The sequence below is a fragment of the Pseudorca crassidens genome, chromosome X, assembly GCF_039906515.1.
Source record: "Pseudorca crassidens isolate mPseCra1 chromosome X, mPseCra1.hap1, whole genome shotgun sequence".
Classification (NCBI taxonomy): domain Eukaryota; kingdom Metazoa; phylum Chordata; class Mammalia; order Artiodactyla; family Delphinidae; genus Pseudorca; species Pseudorca crassidens.
Genome location: NC_090317.1, coordinates 125,743,445 through 125,762,065, shown reverse-complemented (window position 1 = coordinate 125,762,065; position 18,621 = coordinate 125,743,445). Strand labels below are relative to the sequence as shown.

General features: G+C 44.9%; 1 protein-coding gene across 4 annotated transcripts; it reads left to right on the top strand.

Annotated features, from left to right (window-relative positions):
• Positions 1-527: 527 nt before the first annotated feature.
• On the top strand, positions 528-18,158 carry MSL3 (MSL complex subunit 3). 4 transcript variants are annotated; one of them, XM_067724373.1, is made up of 14 exons: positions 529-696; positions 1,923-2,005; positions 2,408-2,503; positions 2,838-2,938; positions 3,736-3,821; positions 4,366-4,488; positions 5,296-5,456; positions 6,230-6,388; positions 7,911-8,173; positions 8,841-8,950; positions 12,765-12,864; positions 13,224-13,308; positions 15,890-15,990; positions 16,176-18,158. In XM_067724373.1, the coding sequence occupies exons 1-13, from the start codon at positions 595-597 to the stop codon at positions 15,987-15,989; spliced, it is 1,569 nt and encodes a 522-aa protein (XP_067580474.1). In that variant the 5' UTR covers positions 529-594; the 3' UTR covers position 15,990; positions 16,176-18,158. The 4 variants fall into 4 exon arrangements, with proteins under 4 accessions (XP_067580475.1, XP_067580474.1, XP_067580473.1 ...); XM_067724372.1 differs by having other exon boundaries at positions 15,890-18,158; XM_067724374.1 differs by lacking the exon at positions 2,408-2,503 and having other exon boundaries at positions 528-696; positions 15,890-18,158.
• Positions 18,159-18,621: the final 463 nt, after the last annotated feature.

Here is an 18,621-nt window from a genome sequence, read left to right as displayed (position 1 = left end):
ATATGTCCCAGTGCTTTATTCACTCTTCCACCACCCTTCGCCCCCCGCCCAAGGCCACTGCCCATCTAGACCCGACCCCAGCCCGACGTCCTCCCCGCGTGGCCACCGTGCTCTGCTAAGGTGGAGGATGCGGCGCGGCCAGGGAGCTCCCGGAAGGCAGCCGCCGGCCGGCTTCCCCACAGCCAGTGCCCACCCCAGACGGGCTCTCTCCTAGCGTCTCCCGTCCCCGGACCGGAGAGCGGGTGTCCTGCGCGAAGACCCTGTGGGCCCTGCTTCGGCCGCCTTTCCCAGGAGGGCGCGAGGGGCCGGCCGCTCTGCGGGCGGACCTCGGCCGCGGGCTCCCCACTCGCAGCCCAGCGGGGACTCGCAGGGGCGCGCTCGATCGGGAGCGCGCGCGCCCAGCTGCTCCGAGGTCCGGCAGTGGCGCGAGGCGGGCAGAGGCGGAGCCGAGGGCGGGCCGGTCGCAGCCTCCGCCAGTCCCCGCTCCTTCCCCACCACCCCAGCAGAAGCGCGCCACCTCCCCGCCCCCACTCCCCTCCCCCACCGCGCGCGCTCCTCCCGCCCCGGAGCCTCGCCCTCCGCCACGATGAGCAAATGAGCGCGAGCGAGGGCATGAAATTTAAATTCCACTCAGGGGAGAAAGTGCTGTGCTTCGAGCCTGACCCCACCAAGGCGCGAGTGCTGTACGATGCCAAGGTGCCGCCGCGGAGGGACAGGGAGGAGGCGCGGGACGGGGACCCCGGGACGGGAGGCGAATGCGGATGCGGGTGTGGACGGCGCCGCGGAGCGGGGGAAGTGGCGGGGCCCGGGTGCTCCCTGCTCGCGGCTCCTCGGCCTGCGCGGCGCCACACGGGCGACAGGGGGCGCTCTCAGAACACCGCGCTGGGGAGCCTGGGCCCGGGCGCTTCCGCTTCCGCTTCCGTCCGGTGCCTGGGGTGTACTGGCGCCCTCGGAATATGGTGTGCGAAGTCTTAGGCCGGGGAGCTGGCAGCGGGGTCCGCCTGTCCAGGAGATCGCTGGCACACAGCTTCTGCCTTGCGTTTAGCCCCTCATTCTGTGCGATCTAGTGCCGCGTGGGCTCCCAGTCGTGTCTAGGCTCGCCCCCTCCCGTAGGCCGCGACCCCCACCCCGAGGGCAAGGTTGCCCGGCTGTCATAGTCCTTCGGGGCCTTGCAGCATTTAGGTTTTCAATCTCCGTGTCGCGCCCCGTGCCTGTCCGCCTAAGTCTCCGGGGCCCGGGGGACGTTGAGCCACATCTGCAGCAACTAAGGTCTGAACGGCCAGAGGGAGTTGGCCTCGCACTCCGGGAGTTGGGGACTAGCCCCGGGCCCCAGGTGTGTCTGGGAGGTGCTGCCCTTTGGGGGATTGCCCAAGCCTTCCGGGCTCTACATTTTACTTTCGGACTTTACCCCCGCTGCCCCCGTCTCAGTGTTCTGTTTGCTGTGCTTCCTCCCTCCCCGCCTTGAGTCTCCCCAAGGGTGACACGCCCCATCATTTGCCCCAGGCGTTTTCCAGGGGACACCGTTGGGAGGGATGGCGTTAAGCTGCGAGCCGAACTGGACCTGGACGCAGCGGAGCCCAGGAGACTACAACTCCCAAAGGTCTCTCGGCTGCAGCTCGCTTGTCTAGCCTGTACCCTTTTTAGTTAGTGACAGTTCGGCCGGCCAGTGGTTTCGGAAGCTGCACCCGTTCTCACACTCAGAGACCAATCGGGGTGGTTGGAGGGATGCTTCCTATTTTGAGGCATCCACTCAGAAAAAAAAATGGAATTGAAAGGAAAAATGTTTCAGTCCAGCTCTCTGTCTAAAAAAGGAGAGAATGCTTTCTTTTCTTTTACGAAAAGGTCTATGATTTAGTTTTTCTGATTCAGCTTCTAATATTCTCTATGCTCTATCGTTTGTGGACGATATTTCCTGGTTTCAGATTGTCGATGTTATTGTTGGGAAAGACGAAAAAGGCAGAAAGATCCCAGAATATCTGATCCATTTTAATGGTTGGAACAGAAGGTGAGTGTACTTGTTAAACCGGCCTGAAAATTGATCACCTCTGCACAGGAACATTGCAAACTTCTTTGTTAAGTTCTAGAGACACTCCTAGGAAAGTTTCATTTCCTGTTTTTGCTTTTTTAAAAAAATCAAACCTTGCCTACTCTGAAGAATGATTATTTCTAAGTCGATTATATTTGGATTCTCTATGGGTAATTTTGGAAACCCCAGTTGCTTCTGTGTCTGAATGAGTTCCGTTTTCAGTTTATTTACGTCTTTTTTGTGATTTTAAAATATTTAAATAGTTTTCTAAAATGTACGTAATTCTGAGACACATCTGTTCCTGTGAGGTGCTTTTAACATTTGTTTCATATCAAACTAAAATAATGAATTTTACATTCTTTTCCTTTTTTGTTTGATTAGCTGGGATAGATGGGCAGCTGAAGATCATGTCCTTCGTGACACCGATGAAAATCGGAGATTACAGCGTAAATTGGCAAGGAAAGCTGTAGCTCGCCTGTAAGAATACAAAGAGCCTGTAAATGTTACTCAGTGTGTTTTCTTTTAGTGTTTAGAATTTTTATGGAATAAAAGTTCTAAAATCTGGTAAACATGGTTTCTTAAGTAATTTTACATTTTTAAAGTGTGTTAGCGAATAGTGTTTCTATTGTATTCGAAATAACTGCTGTGCTTTCAGAGAGGTTATTGTGTAGTATTCTGAAGTGGAGGTTACCAGTTCTGTTTTAAAGTTTAATTATATCTTAGGTAGTTAAGAATTACTGTTATTGTGTTTTGGTTTTTTTCTCAAGACCAATATCAGTCATCGTCAGCATTTCAGTTGTGTTTGTTTCAGGAGAAGCACAGGAAGAAAGAGGAAGCGCTGCAGGTTGCCTGGTGTGGACTCTGTCTTAAAAAGCCTCCCTGCTGAAGAAAAAGATGAAAATGTTGAAAACTGTGAGTGGCTTGACTCATTTTCTCTGGTTAAAAGGAGTTTTACCTAGTTCTTTTATACCGCAGGATTGAGGGGGAAGATTCATTCGAATTACAGACAGGGAAACATTTTAAGCTCATTACATAAAACATTTGCCCCTTTTGTTGGTAACAATTAAAGTAGCAGTCAATAAGTTTCTAATTAGACTTCATCAGTCTTGCACATGACCACTGCCTTCTCAGCCAGTGTCTTTATATGGACCCCTCAGAGGTGCATTCTCATGTTTTCTTCTTGGTACATTGCTCCACTTATGAATGCGCCAGGGAACCATAGGGTCCTAGGTGACTGAACACTTGCAGATCATTTACCTGTGTGGTTTTTGCATTCCCTTGAAATTGGTGTTATATTTTTTCAAAATAAATTTCTATTCTGAAAGGTACAGTAATTGTGTTCAGCGTTTAAAATTTATGCAGGATAGGGCTTCCCTGGTGGCAGAGTGGTTGAGAGTCCGCCTGCCGATGCAGGGGACACGGGTTCATGCCCCGGTCCAGGAAGATCCTACATGCTGCGGAGCAGCTGCGCCCGTGAGCCATGGCTGCTGAGTCTGCGCGTCCGGAGCCTCGGCTCCGCAACGGGAGAGGCCACAACAGTGAGAGGCCCGCGTACCACAAAAAACAAACAAACAAACAAAAAAATTTATGCAGGATAGTAGTTTATTATTACCAGCAGTAGGACATGCATGCCACCTTAAAGAATTGTAAACATAAGGGTTAGGGAAGTGTATAATGCAGGTTTGCCTGGTGTTTTTTGTTTTACCTAGCAATAAGCAGTTCCTCTGATGACAGTAGTGAAGAAAAGGATGAAGAAATAAGTGAAGAAAGTGATATTGAAGAAAAGACTGAAGTGGTATAAAGTTTTTATTGTAAAAACTCTTTGTCTTTGGCATATATTTTAGTGGTAAATTTCTAGTTGTGAAATGTTTTTTTAACCAAATATTATAAAATTGTACTTCATATATAAGGGGAAATAGCCCTTAACCCTTACTTATAGTTACTGTAAGAACCTCTCCATGGCTCTTCATACCCATAAAGGGTTTTCACAAATCATAGTTACCTCTTTCTTTCCAGTGAAAGTGTGAACTTTTTATAATGCCGATTAAGTATCAGAGTTTGGCATATTCTGTTTGCCTGTCTACAAAGTTAACATGAATCCCACTGGTAAAGTTAAGTCGGGAAGAAGCAAAATAATCATTTGCAGTGTGGTTAGTGGCCTAAAACAAGTTAACTTTTGGCTTTTAATATACTTTTCATTAGAACACTTGGCATCATTACTGGTGTAAATGTCGAAGATTAACTGGGTTTGTTTCATTGTAGGCTGTCCTTATGTTAGTCCTTCTTTGGATATAGACTCTCTGTTTTAGGTAGCTAAAAATGGAATTGTGATATTGCAGAAGGAAGAACCGGAGCTGCATGCAAAAAAGGAAATGGAAGAAAGAACAATAACTATAGAAATCCCTGAAGTTCTGAAGAAGAAGCTTGAGGACGATTGTTACTATATCAACAGGAGGAAACGGGTATGCAGGGATAACATATAAAACATGGATCTGTAATAGAGCTTTCATTTAGCTGTATTTTGCAATCTTAAAAAGTTGAGAACCTTGGAGGAATGAAATTCATATTTTAAGTTTTGTACTGAGTCGGGTTTTAAACTTCTCTGACAGTACTGTTCTGCTGATGAAAGTGTGCAGTCTTTTCCAGCCCTGGCTGCCCATTAGAATCTTCTAGGGAGCTTCGCAAAGTCCTGATGCCTGGGCTTCAACCAAGAGGTCAAGGTGAAATTGATTCTTGGTGTTGGGGGTGGCAGCTGTGGATATCTTAGAGGCTCCGCAGGTGGTTCTAATGGATCACTAAGCTGAGAATCACTGCTTGCATTTATTTTAAAAATTATTACTATAATCTACATGGGGATATGATCAGTAGAAGAAAAACGTCAAAGAGCTTCAAAGCACATTTGCTTAAAAAATTATCTTCAAACACAATTGGCTTTATTTTTGAGCTTCAAAAATGATGTAGAGGGCTTCCCTGGTGGCGCAGTGGTTGAGAGTCCGCCTGCCGATATCGGCACGGGACACGGGTTCCTGCGCCGGTTCGGGAAGATCCCACATGCCGCGGAGCGGCTGGGCCCATGAGCCATGATGGCCGCTGAGCCTGCGCGTCCGGAGCCTGTGCTCCGCAACGGCAGAGGCCACAGCAGTGAGAGGCCCGCGTACCGCAAAAAAAAAAAAAAAAGAAAAAAAGATGTAGACAAGACCACTGTTTCTTGGAATGTATGGTTTATACAATGGGATGTATACATCAGATGTTTATATTTTTGTTAACAGTTAGTGAAACTTCCATGCCAGACCAACATCATAACTATTTTGGAATCATACGTGAAGCATTTTGCTATCAATGCAGCCTTTTCAGCCAATGAGAGGCCTCGCCACCATCACGCTATGCCACATGCCAACATGAATGTGCATTATATCCCAGCAGAAAAGAAGTAAGTAGGGGAGGGATGGTTGGCGTTTCATGGTTCGCTTCGGGTATTAGAGAAGTGACTTCCATTTAGAACAAGTAACATGTCTCTGTTTCAGTTATTATGAATTCATTTACTATAGCACTTGATGATTCACGTAATAACCAGTTTAATTTCAAAATATTGTCCCTTTTTCGGAATGTTCAGTAACTCCTTAGGTATGTGGTGTGGATCCATTGAGTATATGCAGTGCCTCAACACCTGGAGTTTTTTTCAATGATGTAATTTAGGGAGATAACTCTTTTTCTTCCTTGAGAAGAACCAGAATGGGGGATGAGAATTTTATCGAGGCTTGTTTACAAACAGGTCTTTATCCTAGTCTGAGTAATTGTCCTTATAGCTTGCCTTGGGCACATGAGCCAGCAGGAGTAGAATCAGACACGTAGATTGTTCAAGTTTAAACAGGTGTGTTAGTTCGTCAGGACCGCCCCCTTCAGCTCCTGGTGATTGGGGTCTGTCCACCTTCTGCAGCACAGACTGCTTGGGCTCCTTGTGTGGCACTGGGCATATTCATTTGTGTTCAGTGTGGTAAGGTAAAATTACTTATTGCACTTTATATTATAGATCTGTGTTCCCATTTAATTCTTTATTATTAGCATCTACAGGCTAACTTTATTTTTTACACACATAGGTATAGTATATAGCATTTAAAACTCTTCCTTCTTAAAATGTGCAATTTCATTGTGACATTTTGGAAAGTTCTTTTATTGCATCTCTAATCTCTTTAATCCTCGCAGCGTTGACCTTTGTAAGGAGATGGTGGATGGATTAAGAATAACCTTTGATTACACTCTCCCATTGGTTTTGCTTTATCCATATGAACAAGTTCAGTATAAAAAGGTGACTTCGTCCAAATTTTTTCTTCCGATTAAGGAAAGTACCACAAACACTAATAGGTAAGTTAACTTGCAGTTCAACCATCAGATATCATCAATGAAATAGCTAAATCTGTTTTTGAAGATTTCCATTGGATGCTATGGGGCCAACACGTTTGGAGGAGGGAGTAAATTGCAAAGCGCCCATACTGGTGGTTTTCTTTTTTCCTGGGTAAGCTAAGTCGTCATTCACTTGCAAATGGCTCTAAAAGGTTTTACCAAGTGAAGATTTCAGTGTAGAGAAGTTGGCTCTTGTGTAGCCATCCTGTGCTTTCCAAAGACAGTTGGGTGAAGAGAGCACGGCCTGAGAAAGGTAGATGTGGGTTTGAATTTGGCTCCCTCGCGTATAGGTTGTGTGGCTTGGGGAGGTGTCTTCTGAGCCTCTTGCTTTTGCCTCTGTACGATGGAAAGAACATTTGCTTCTGTAGGTAGTTATTAAATGAGGACGTTCATAAAGGGCTGGCCACCTTTGCCCTTCAGGTAAGGTTAGTTTCCTTCCCGGTCTGCTGTGTCACCACTTTCTTCCCTCAGTGGCCAAGCATTTCCAAATATATTTTCTTTGGCGGGGTTGAAAGTCCCCCAGCCTGAGTCTATGCCTACATCTGTATAAGCTACTTCCCTCTCCCCCGAGGCCTGTCTTCCTCAGAGTGGTCTGTTCTCATGATTTCCACTCATCCATCTCTTGCCTGTTTACCATCTGCCTTTGTCTCCCACCTCCCTCTGCTCCCAAGGGGCACTGACAGCCTCCCACTTGGTGTGCCATGTGTCGGCCACATTTCCTCCCACCCCATCCCTTTCCTTCTGGGTCCTGTCTCCTGGTTGTCTGCCTCATGACCGTCTCTTCTCAGCCTGCCTTCCTTCCCCATTGGTTCCACCCCATTTGAGAGGCCTGTGTGACTCACTGGGGACCTGTGTTGATGTCCCCATGCCCTCCTCCAAACCTCGAGGTTCCTAGTGTCTGGGGTGGACCGTGTGTTGCCACAAAATTTGGCCGATGTTTATGGCGTTTCTAATCTTACCAGTAGTTACACTGTGATGAGATAATGTGGTATTATTCTCTCCACCAGGGTTTCTCAACCTTGGCTCTACTGATGTTTTGAACTGTATCATCTTTTGTGGTGGGACCGTCCTGTGCATTGTAGGAAGTTGGGCAGCATCCCTGGGCTCCACCCATTAGATCCCAATGGCACTTTCCCAGTTGTGACAATCAAAACTGTCTCCAGAAGGTGTCAGTGTCCCCTGGCAGAGTGGAATCACTCCCAGTTGAGAACCACTGATCTAAAACTAGTATAAAAGGGCATCACAATCTTTAATGCCAGTGTGCCTTGAGAAATTATTTAAAGGGTTAAAATGATTTAATAGGTTTAGTTACTTTTGAAGAAAATATTCGTTTTGGCACATCTGGAAGTGAAAGTTTCTAAGCCTCCTGGAGTGGAGTGGAGGGTGTGTTTACTGTGTGAAAGAAGACGTTGAAGAACCCCTCCAGGTTTTACAGAGATTCTGTGGGCCAGGCACGTGTGACGTTCTCCCCTGTCTTCCGCAGGAACCCAGAGGAGCTCTCTCCAAGCCCACCTTTGTTGAATCCATCCACACCACAGTCCGCAGAGAGTCAGCCAACCACAGGCGAGCCAGCCACCCCCAAAAGGCGCAAAGCCGAGCCGGAAGCCTTGCAGTCTCTGAGGCGGTCCACACGCCACTCCGCTAATTGCGACCGGCTGTCGGAGAGCAGCGCCTCGCCTCAGCCCAAGCGCCGGCAGCAGGACGCGTCTGCCAGCATGCCCAAGTTGTTCCTGCACCTGGAAAAGAGTAGGTCCACTCCCCGTGCAGGAAGGCTCCGCCGGGGAGAGCCGATGTTGCACTTCGTGCTCCTGAAACGACTGCAGCCGGCAGGAGGTGCTGGGGGAGAACAGGACGAGCACAGGGTCACATCCAGATTCGCCTGCTCAGCTCTGGGAATTTGACTCCGGAGTTCGGCCCGCCTGAGGCTCATGAGGCATTGTCCCTAACCTACCCTCAGCTATAGCTAGGAGAAGGGAGCCCCACGCCTTCAGCTCCGCAGCGTGGATCCTTGGCGCTGACCGGTTAGAACTGGCCCGCAAGTCTGGTAGCAGCCCCTCCCCTCAGCCCTAATCTGCCGGTACTGGGCAACCGATAGTTACTTCCGGTCCCTATGGATTTGCCTCTGCTGGGCGTGTGTTCATATCAGTAGAATCGTACTATATGTGGCCTTCTGTTTGCGGCTTCTTTCACTTAACATAATGTTTTCAAGGTTCATCACATAGCATATCTCAGTACTTGATTCCTTTGCTTTGCTTTTTTCCGCCAAATAATGTTCCAGGTATTGTCTTTAATAGGGAAGTCTTATTGTTAAAGATTAATAACGTCTCTGCTGCTTGTAAAGGTCTTCCAGCAATCTTTAATTCAGTAACTGTGTGATTTACAAGTGAATAATTGACATCTTTTCCTTTTGAAGAGACACCCGTTCATAGCAGATCATCCTCACCCGTTCCTCTGACCCCTAGCAAGGAAGGGAGTGCGGTGTTTGCTGGCTTTGAAGGCAGAAGAACTAATGAAATAAATGAGGTAAAGAGTTAGTGCCTGCTGTTCATCCCCAGTGAGTCCTTCCTTCTGTGGTTTCTTAAATCCTGCAGGAGGAAGTTGGGTTTTCTTAGAAGAAGCATTATGTTACTCTTGCTGCGGATAGTAACAGAATTGTTCATATGATTGTAACGTATTTGTGGTTTCTAAAATGAGACAATGGTTAGGACTCCAGCCCTACACTTAACATTCATCTTTTATTTCAAATAAGTACAAGTATTGAAGTGTGAGGATTTTCATTTTATGGAACAGTTATCAGCACATCTTTTCTGCAAAAGGACAGAAAATAAATATTTTAAACCTTGTGGGCCACACAGTTGCTGTTGAGCCTACCCACCCCCGAAGCATCCACAGGCACTCTGAATGAATGAGTGTGCTGCGGTCCAATGAAACTTTATTCATGGATGCTGAAATTGGAATATCAGATAATTTTTGTATGTTATGAAATATTCCACTTTGGGCATTTTCTCAATCATTTAAAAATAAGAAACCCATCCTCGGGACTTCCCTGGTGGCACAGTGGTTAAGAATCCGCCTGCCAATGCAGGGGACACGGGTTCGAGCCCTGGGCCGGGAAGATCCCACATGCCGCGGAGCCACTAAGCCCGTGCGCCACAACTACTGAGCCTGCGCTCTAGAGCTCGTGAGCCACAACTACTGAGCCTGCGTGCTGCAACTACTGAAGCCTGCGTGCCTAGAGCCCACGCTCTGCAACAAGAGAAGCCACAATGAGAAGCCCGCGCACCGCAACAGAAGAGCAGCCCCCGCTCGCCGCAACTAGAGAAAGCCCGTGCGCAGCAACGAAGACCCAACGTGGAGAAAAATAAATAAAATAAATGAAATAAATAAATATTTTTTAAAAACCATCCTCAACAGTAGTATTATCATCATCCCTTTGAGGGCATGCTATATGCCCGCATTGTGCCAGGCGCTTGACCTAAATTACCTCGAGTTCTTGAGAATAGCCTCACCACCAGAGTTCCATTTTATGGATGGGAAAACTTGAATTTAAAACTATTTTTAAGGCCAGTTAACTGAGGTAGGTAGTGAGTGTTTCAGGAGTTCGGGAGATGTCTTAGCCCACTGGGGTATTCTGTGAATCTCACCTAGGAAGTGGGATTTTTCTTGTTTCTGTGCATAGGGAAGGATGGCTTTACTAGAAAGAATATTTGATGACAGGGGTCGGCAAACTTTTCTTATACAGGGTCAGATTGTAAATATCTTCAGGGTTGTGCACCAGCGTGAAAACAGTATGGAAAGTTCACAAATGAATGAGTGTGCAGTGTCCCTCCAAAATTCATTCACGCACGCTAGTAATTGAATTTCATATGACTTTCATATGTCGTGAAGTATTATTCATTTGATTTTTTAAAAACCATTAAAAACGTAACCGTGGGGCTTCCCTGGTGGCGCAGTGGTTGAGAGTTCGCCTGCCAATGCAGGGACGCGGCTGGGCCCGCAGGCCATAGCCGCTGGGCCTGCGCGTCCGGAGCCTGTGCTCCGCAGCGGGAGAGGCCACAGCAGTGAGAGGCCCGCGTACTGCAAAAAAAAAAAAAAAAAAAAACGAAACCGTTCTTAGCACATGGGGGTTGGATTTGGCCCAAGGGCTGTAAGTTGGCCGACCCCTGCTAGAAAACTCAATTTGTGTTACAGTGATGTTGAGGGAAGATTTAGGAAATTCCTAGTGCAAGCAGTCCCTGATTTTCCATTTTTCAGACAAGAGGGCCCTGCAAGTGTTATTATTTATGGGGAATCATGTTTCTTCTAGAAGACATCTGAATATTGAGGCACGGCCATTCCCTATCTGGTCACTGGTGCAAGGCCGCCATCTAGTGGTTATAGGTAGAGCTGTAAGCTCTAGTGAAAAAGGATTTCTAGTCAATGCGTTGGAATTGGGCAGACTCTCAATGATTCGTGAGACCTTAGTACATTCCCCCTCCATAAGTGCCTATACTGGAGTATGTTTTCCCCAGGGCTCTGCATCCTGACCACCTGAGACTCACTCTCCCAATGACGTTCACTGCCCCACCACATGCGGAGGGTCTGGACTCACATTCCTGCTTGAGATCACAGGTGGTTCCCGTGCACACCCCAGTTAAGAATCCTCCACTAAAAACCTGTTATTTTCCCCCACAATGCATCTTTGATAAATAGGAGATGATTCACTGCACTGAGATGCAAAATTGAGTGAGGTAGACTGGCTTGCTAACTAACCAGATGAGCTGCTTTTGCACACGTGCACTTCATGCCTCCAGTGATCTCAGACTCCCCGATGTTCACTTTGAGTATCATTGTCGAAAACAGTTCCCGAGCTTCAGCTGTGTGCACCACGGGGTTAGGTGCTGGGGATAGTGTAAAGGTGCTGAAACTTACTCCTACCCTGAGCCTTGTACAGCACAGAAGGGTGGGGTCAGTGAGGCAAGGGCTGAAGCCCAGACATTCTGCATGGAGTCATATGGAACCGTGGTGGTACTTGTTAACTTCTACGATTTCATTTGATTAAATTGACTACATCATCAGCCTTTCTCGGGTCGTTTTGGCATCCTTCTGCTTGGTCTTGTAGAGGGTTTCCTTTGACGCTACTATTTCCAGATTAAACTTGACAGATCTCAAAAAGCAAAACAGCAACTCAGGAGAAGTGTTCTATAATTTGCTGAAGTATTTCTGTGGAAGCTCATCAGAGAGTTTTGAAATTCAACTCTTACTTTAACAAAAGCCCCAAATCCACCCACAGTTCTGAAATTCAAAGCGAAGGAAAAGAAATCAGTTACCAGGGTTGAAGTCTATTTTCACTTGATTCAATGGATGAAATTAGGTTCCAAAGTGAATCTAACATAGCAGAAAATTAGACAACCTTGAAACAATGGTAACGTCATTACTCAAAACATCTTTGGATCACTTTTTATTGCTTCACTGTCTAAAAAGCAGAATTTTCAGTAAAGGAAAAGGGGCAAAATGCCCAAAACAGTTACAGCTAATTTACAGGTAGTAGCTATTGAAAATTAGAAAATAAAATATTTCCCTAATCTAATTTTAAGTCTTCCTTCCTCATTTTATTTAATTTTATAAGTTTGTGTTATTTGATATAGTGGCATTTTTTTAAAATTTATTTATTTATTTTTGGCAGTGTTGGGTCTTCGTTGCTGCACGCGGGCTTTCTCTAGTTGCAGCGAGCGGGGGCTACTCTTCGTTGCGGTGCATGGGCTTCTCATTGTGGTGGCTTCTCTTGTTGCAGAGCATGGACTCTAGGTGCGCGGGCCTCAGCAGTTGTGGCACGTGGGCTCAGTAGTTGTGGCTCGTGGGCTCTAGAGCGCAGGCTCAGTAGTTGTGGCACAGGGGCTTAGTTGCTCCGTGGCATGTGGGATCTTCCTGGACCAGGGCTCGAACCCGTGTCCCCTGCATAGGCAGGTGGATTCTTCACCACTGCGCCACCAGGGAAGCCCGAGTGGCATATTTTTTTCATCGTCATACAATTTGTCATAATTTTTAGGTGGTTAGAAGTGTCTCCATGTTGCCAAGGAAGGTGGGATGGCTTCAGAACCTCCACATTGGTTTCTTGTCATTGTTTTGTTCCACATTTGGTTTCCTCCCATTTTCTGATCCAGCTGTGAGGCAGCTCCAGAGGTGCCAGAGGGATGGGAAGCTTGGGTGTGGAAATGTGACACTTGATGGGTGATGTCTTTCTGCTGGCCTGAGAATGTCAATGTGTATGTGTTTCTGCCGGGATTCCAAATGTTCAGATCTGTTGGTAGTGGAGTGTTAAGATATAACAACAAAGCATTCAATCTGCTTTTCCCAGGTCCTCTCCTGGAAACTTGTACCCGACAGTTACCCGCCAGGTGACCAGCCACCTCCACCCTCTTACATTTATGGGGCGCAACACTTGCTGCGATTGTTCGGTAAGAAATCCTGGTCCCTGCTTTCTTCTTGCCCTTTTTATTTTCTTTTTTGATTTTAACACTTATAAGCTTATGTACCTCTTGTGGTAATTTTGGCATCTAAGAAAAATCATTAAATGTTGATCTCAAAAAAAAAACACTGAAAGAATCTTAAATTTCATAAAAATTGTGTTTGTAATGTTTGTACTACTACTCTGTTTTTGTGTTCAGTAAGAGTTTTGGTGTTGCTCGGCAACGTAGATGTTAATTTCAATTCAAATAAAGACACATGGGGCGCCAGAGGATCCCTGAGTGTGTCCTACTCATCGCCAGATTCTGCCGATTGATTGTAAATGGTTTTGCTTTTATTTTTAATGCAGTGAAACTTCCAGAAATCCTTGGAAAGATGTCCTTTTCTGAGAAGAATCTGAAGGCTTTACTGAAGCACTTTGATCTCTTTCTGAGGTATTGTTATTAGTTTGTCAAAACTTACTCTGCCACCTTATATATGACTTTTCTGAACTTGTCTTCAGCAGATGTGGATGCTAGCTCTGTGGTATTTTAAATGGTAGCAGTATTACCCAAGTATGGTTGGTTCTAACAGTAATTGTAACATGGGGGTTTGGGGCTATTTTTTTCATAGTTTATCTGGTTTCTAAGTGAAGGGTATTCAATGTACGGAGGTAAAATTTTTTGGTGTCACTAGAAGAATCCAGTTGGATAACCATGTGAATAGAAAATTAATTTTCTAAAGAAGTGATTGAGGTTGATAATAATTTAATTCTATGTATTTTATTCAGGAGTACCCTAAGTATGTGACTTTTCTTTGTTGCATGTATATAAACTAACTTAAATTTACAGGTCTGATTTTGGTGTCTGTTTTGGAGTTAAGATAAATGTGCTGATAGTTTGTGAGTTCGGAGAAAGGTATTGTTTCCTTCACCTGACAGAGCCAGTCATTTTATTAGCGTCAGATCATTTGTCCCGAGGCTCTCTCCCCTCCCCCGCATCTGGGGCTGTGGACCCCAGGCTCCATTATGCCTGTGGCCTAACTCTCCCACCCAGATGTCTATTGACCAGTTCCTCTTGGCGTTCAAGGCTGGTTGTCACTCTGCCTCACCCAGCTTGTCACATCTCCCTGACCTGTTTCTTGATTCTCTTTAAGGGGGTACCTTTTCCTTGTATTTAGTCCCCAACCTGCAAGAGCTAATCAAGTAGGATTTACCAGAGTGGAGACCACTCCAGCCAGAGAAATGGGTCTTGGAGTTTTTAAAAGATATTTGTGTGGGTATTTTGAATAAAGTATCCAATAAGTGGAATTAGACTTTATAACATTTTATTAGAAACAAGTTTCAAAAACGCTCTCTTCCCCTCCAGCCTCCCCCTCAAAAAAAGCCACAGCTCTGTTTGGCTTCAACATTTCGTTAAGCTGAAATCAAATAATGCCAAAATGAGACAGCTGCAAGTTAGCATAGGAGAGGCTGCTGATTTTGAGTTATGCGCAATACGAAATAGAAATTAGGGTTTTAGAAGGTAACTCAGAAAGATTTACAAATAAATATAGTACGGTTGGCCCTTGAACAACATGGGTTTGAACTGCACAGATCGACTTATATGCAGATTTTTAAAATGGTAAATACTGTGTAGTACTACATGGCCCATGCGGTTGGTTGAGTCTAGGAATTTGGAAGAACAGTGGCTATGGAGGGCCCAGCTGTAAGTTATACAGGGATTTTCAACTGTGTAGGGGGTCGGCGCCCCTGACCCACACCTTGTTCAAGGGCCAGCTGTAATGGGTTTTGAAAATGTATCCAAAGACGTTAACTAGAGAATCAATGGATCAGTAATTGCTGTAGGAAGGGTACACTCAAAGAAGACAGAGTTATCTCTCAAATGAATTTTGATTTGGTTTTTACTAAAGAAGGTATTGCAGAGGTTTATCCTTATCTTTTTAGGAATTTGGACAGGTGGGAAGAGGCAGGGGAAACAAACAAGGGGCTAATTACTTAGCTTACTAGCTAATGTGGCCCGTGTGAGAATGTTTTAGCCATTCATGGTGAAATATTTGATACTTCAGAGTCAAGGTAGTACCTCTGTGTTGCAGATTCTTGAGTGGCTACATTTTAACATCCATCCATAGTCAGGCGTAAGCCAGTGCTGCTTACCTATTTTGGTGGAACTGCAGCACCTTTTGGCATGGCAAATTGGGCCACAAAATGCTCTTCACTAATTAAACCATTCAGTTCTGATTTAACTTAGGCCATGTAAGTACTGTGAATTTCTCAGGTGACATTTATTGAGTTTATAATTGATTTTTTATAGTTTTTTTTTTGTTGTTGTTTTTTGCGGTACGCGGGCCTCTCACTGTTGTGGCCTCTCCCGTTGCGGAGCACAGGCTCCGGACGCGCAGGCCCATCGGCCATGGCTCACGGGCCCAGCCGCTCTGCGGCATGTGGGATCTTCCCGGACCGGGGCACGAACCTGCGTCCCCTGCATCGGCAGGCGGACTCGCAACCACTGCGCCACCAGGGAAGCCCCTAAAGTTTGTTTTTAAAAGAGGAAAATGTGGGACTTCCGTGGTCAAGTGGCTAAGACTCCATGCTCCCAATGCCGGGGGCCCGGGTTCCATCCCTGGTCAGGGAACCGCATGCCACAACTAAAGATCCTGCGAGCCTCAACTAAGACCTGGCGTAGCCAAATATAAATAAGTAAATAAAGAAATGAAGAAAATGTAGAAATAGTCACGAGGCCTTTTTGCACAGAAGTAATTATATAATCAAGACTGCCACCTAGTGGAGTTTATGTTCTATTTCTGTTTGTACACTTGATAGTGAAAGGATTCCAATGAAATAGTCATTAACGTCGAAGCCGGATATGTGCAATGAAAGTAACCAGTATATAGACATCAAGATTATATTCATTATTTTTTTTTCTATCTCATACAGAAAAGAGTGAAATGTTAGAGTGGTTGGAAGTTAAAATTTTGCTTCTTGGTATTTGGCCTTTGTTGTGGTGATCATAGAGGCTATTTGTTTTCTTGTTCCAGGTTTTTAGCGGAATACCATGATGACTTTTTCCCAGAGTCTGCCTATGTTGCTGCCTGTGAGGCGCACTACAGCACGAAGAACCCCAGGGCGATTTATTAAGGTTTTGATGGTTCTGGAAGAACAGCTTCTCTATCTAGCTTTGCACTCTCCGTTCCCGATAAAGAACTAGGGAGTTGGTGGGCCTTCCTTACAGGCAGAGCGAATGCGACACTCGCCTTGGGGGTGTGTGGCAGAGGCGGGCCCATTTGTTTGAGTTGCTTACCTACCGTAGTTATTTCTGTTAAGGATTACTTCCTAGGTGCCTGAACGGCCTCCAACGTGTGACCCTTGCCACAGTACATGTCATCTGTGACGGCGGGCAAAGAGCAGCTGTGTTCACAGTGAAATGTTCACGAAAGTGTGCGTAGGTTGGGCTGTTTCAGTAGATGGAGTTACTTGTTAGCAATAACCACATTTTTTAGTTATTTGTTAGCATTAAACAAAATTGTTCTGCAAACCGTTTTCATTCCTGTGATAAGGCTGAGCAACAAAACATTAGTTTTGCTTGGAAACTAAAAAGTAGTCCCGGAATATTTTAGAGGGGGTTGATATTGATGGCAAAAGAAAATTTGCAGCTATACATTTGCTTGTTGCAGTCCCTTTTCTATAAAACCTTATTTTTGGTGATCTAAGTAAAGCATTGCCTGAATGTTTGAGATTTTATAGCTACACCTGGCTGTGGAATGTTACAGTTCCCTTTCTGTAGGATGTTATTTTGGGTGACCTCAAATAAATCATCTTGTTGGAAAGAACCAAGAGAGAGTTTTCACTCTGGTCTTGTCCTCTTTCTTCATTGTAGAAAAACAGCAAGGTAACTTTGATTCATAACTTTTTTGTGTTTTATTTTGTTTTCCCTTTGTGACTTTTTTATTAAGGACTTTTGTTTTCCTTTCCTTCTTTGATTTTGCCTGACTAGAAGGTGGTTACTGGAAGTTGGGATAGCTCCTCGCTGGTTTGGGGCCAACGTATTTATCCTCTTCCAACATTACCAGCTGATGGTCTCTGAAGTCATCCTTCTAATCCTCACCTAAGTCTCTCACATGCCTGCCCTTTTCCCCAGGATATTTTAGAAAGTTCCAGCTCTGTTTGAGGGATACCAGTACCATACAAGCCTTGAACATAGCATCTGCATTTTCTCGTAGCTCGGTTTAGTTGACCTTAATTTCCAAAGATCACTGGACATGAACGACAAGAGCCACAGGGAGTTTCAAAACTCTCTAAATGGTTCCATCAAAGAGACTTCTGTATACACTGACCCGTGAGAATCAGAACCTCGAAGTCGAGTAATGTCATCTTAGTGCACATAGTTGCTAAGCAAACGTCAGGTTTTGGCTTCTAACCTGGAGTAGCATTTGGGTTCGTGCTAGGTTTCATCTCCATTTGGTTTATGCAATGCTTGTTTAAATCTGGTGCACCTGCAGTATGCTCTGAATTGTTGAAAAAGTTAAATCAGTAATTATTCATAGCCTGGAAAAGAAAAAATTTTTCTTTTATTAAGAATCTACTTGTTCAATGTCCCCAATGAAATGAACACAGACTGTCTCTTGGAACATTTATATAGTTATATACCTTGAGTTTACAATTAATGCATTTTCTAATAATGAACAATTATTTTCTTCCCTTAAAGGCATTTTTCTGTGTGTGTGTGGCTTGCGCATGCGGGATATTAGTTCCCCGACCAGGGATCAAACGTGTGCCCCCTGCAGTGGAAGTGCAGAGTCCTAACCACTGGACTGCCAGGTTCTTAATCACAACTTCCCTTAAGCTGATTATTTGTACCTTAGGTTTGATTTAAATAACTGTTCAAAGTATTATCCCTTTATTGTATATTGCTAATAATTTTTCAAATAATTCATCAGTTAAAAAAATGATTTAAATGTCTAGACTGGACTTCCCTGGTGGCGCAGTGATTAAGAATCCGCCTGCCAGTGCAGGGGACACGGATTCAAGCCCTGTTCCGGGAAGATCCCACATGCCGCGGAGCAACTAGGCCCATGCACCACAACTACTGAGCCCGTGTGCCACAACTACTGAAGCCCACTTGCCTAGAGCCCGTGCTCCACAACAAGAGAAGCCACTACAACGAGAAGCCCGTGCACCGCAACGAAGAGCAGCCCCCGCTCGCCACAACTAGAGAAAGGCCGCGCACAGCAATGAAGACCCAACGCAGCCAAAAATGAATAAATTTTTAAAAATTAAAATAAATTTAAAAACTTTAAAGTAAATGAATTTAAATGTCTAGACCATCCTTATAAAAATTAAACATTATCCTTTTTTTGTCAATTTTTATAGTTACTTTCCTATACTGCCAAATCTTGCAGTTAAGTATCACATCATTGGATTAATGTCTTCCTTTTAAGTTGTTTAAAGATGTATTGAAAGTATTTCTATAACTTGTGTGTCATATCAGTTGTACTAGGACTTTGAAAAAAACATGTGAGAAGGAAAAAAACATTTCCGAACAGAAGTAGATTGTAAAGCATTTCATAGTACAGTGTATACAAAAAAAGAAAAATTTACCATTTTACAAAAGTTGACGTCTGTCATTAGGTTATTTTATCAACTCTGTAGACATTTGAGCAAGTGCAATTACCCTGTTTTGCCATTATTTTCTTAATAACTCAGTGGCCCCTGCCCTTTAACATTTAGCCAAAGGTAAGTTTATCTGAACATTTACTGACAACTGTGGTAC

What these genes read in the sequence shown, in the direction of transcription:
- MSL3 (XM_067724373.1), top strand. Translation starts at nt 595, where the DNA reads ATGAGCGCGAGCGAGGGCATGAAATTTAAATTCCACTCAGGGGAGAAA. An exon ending in GTTCCTGCACCTGGAAAAGA is followed by an intron (nt 8,174 to 8,840) that starts GTAGGTCCACTC and finishes TTCCTTTTGAAG; the next exon opens with AGACACCCGTTCATAGCAGA. An exon ending in GAACTAATGAAATAAATGAG is followed by an intron (nt 8,951 to 12,764) that starts GTAAAGAGTTAG and finishes TGCTTTTCCCAG; the next exon opens with GTCCTCTCCTGGAAACTTGT.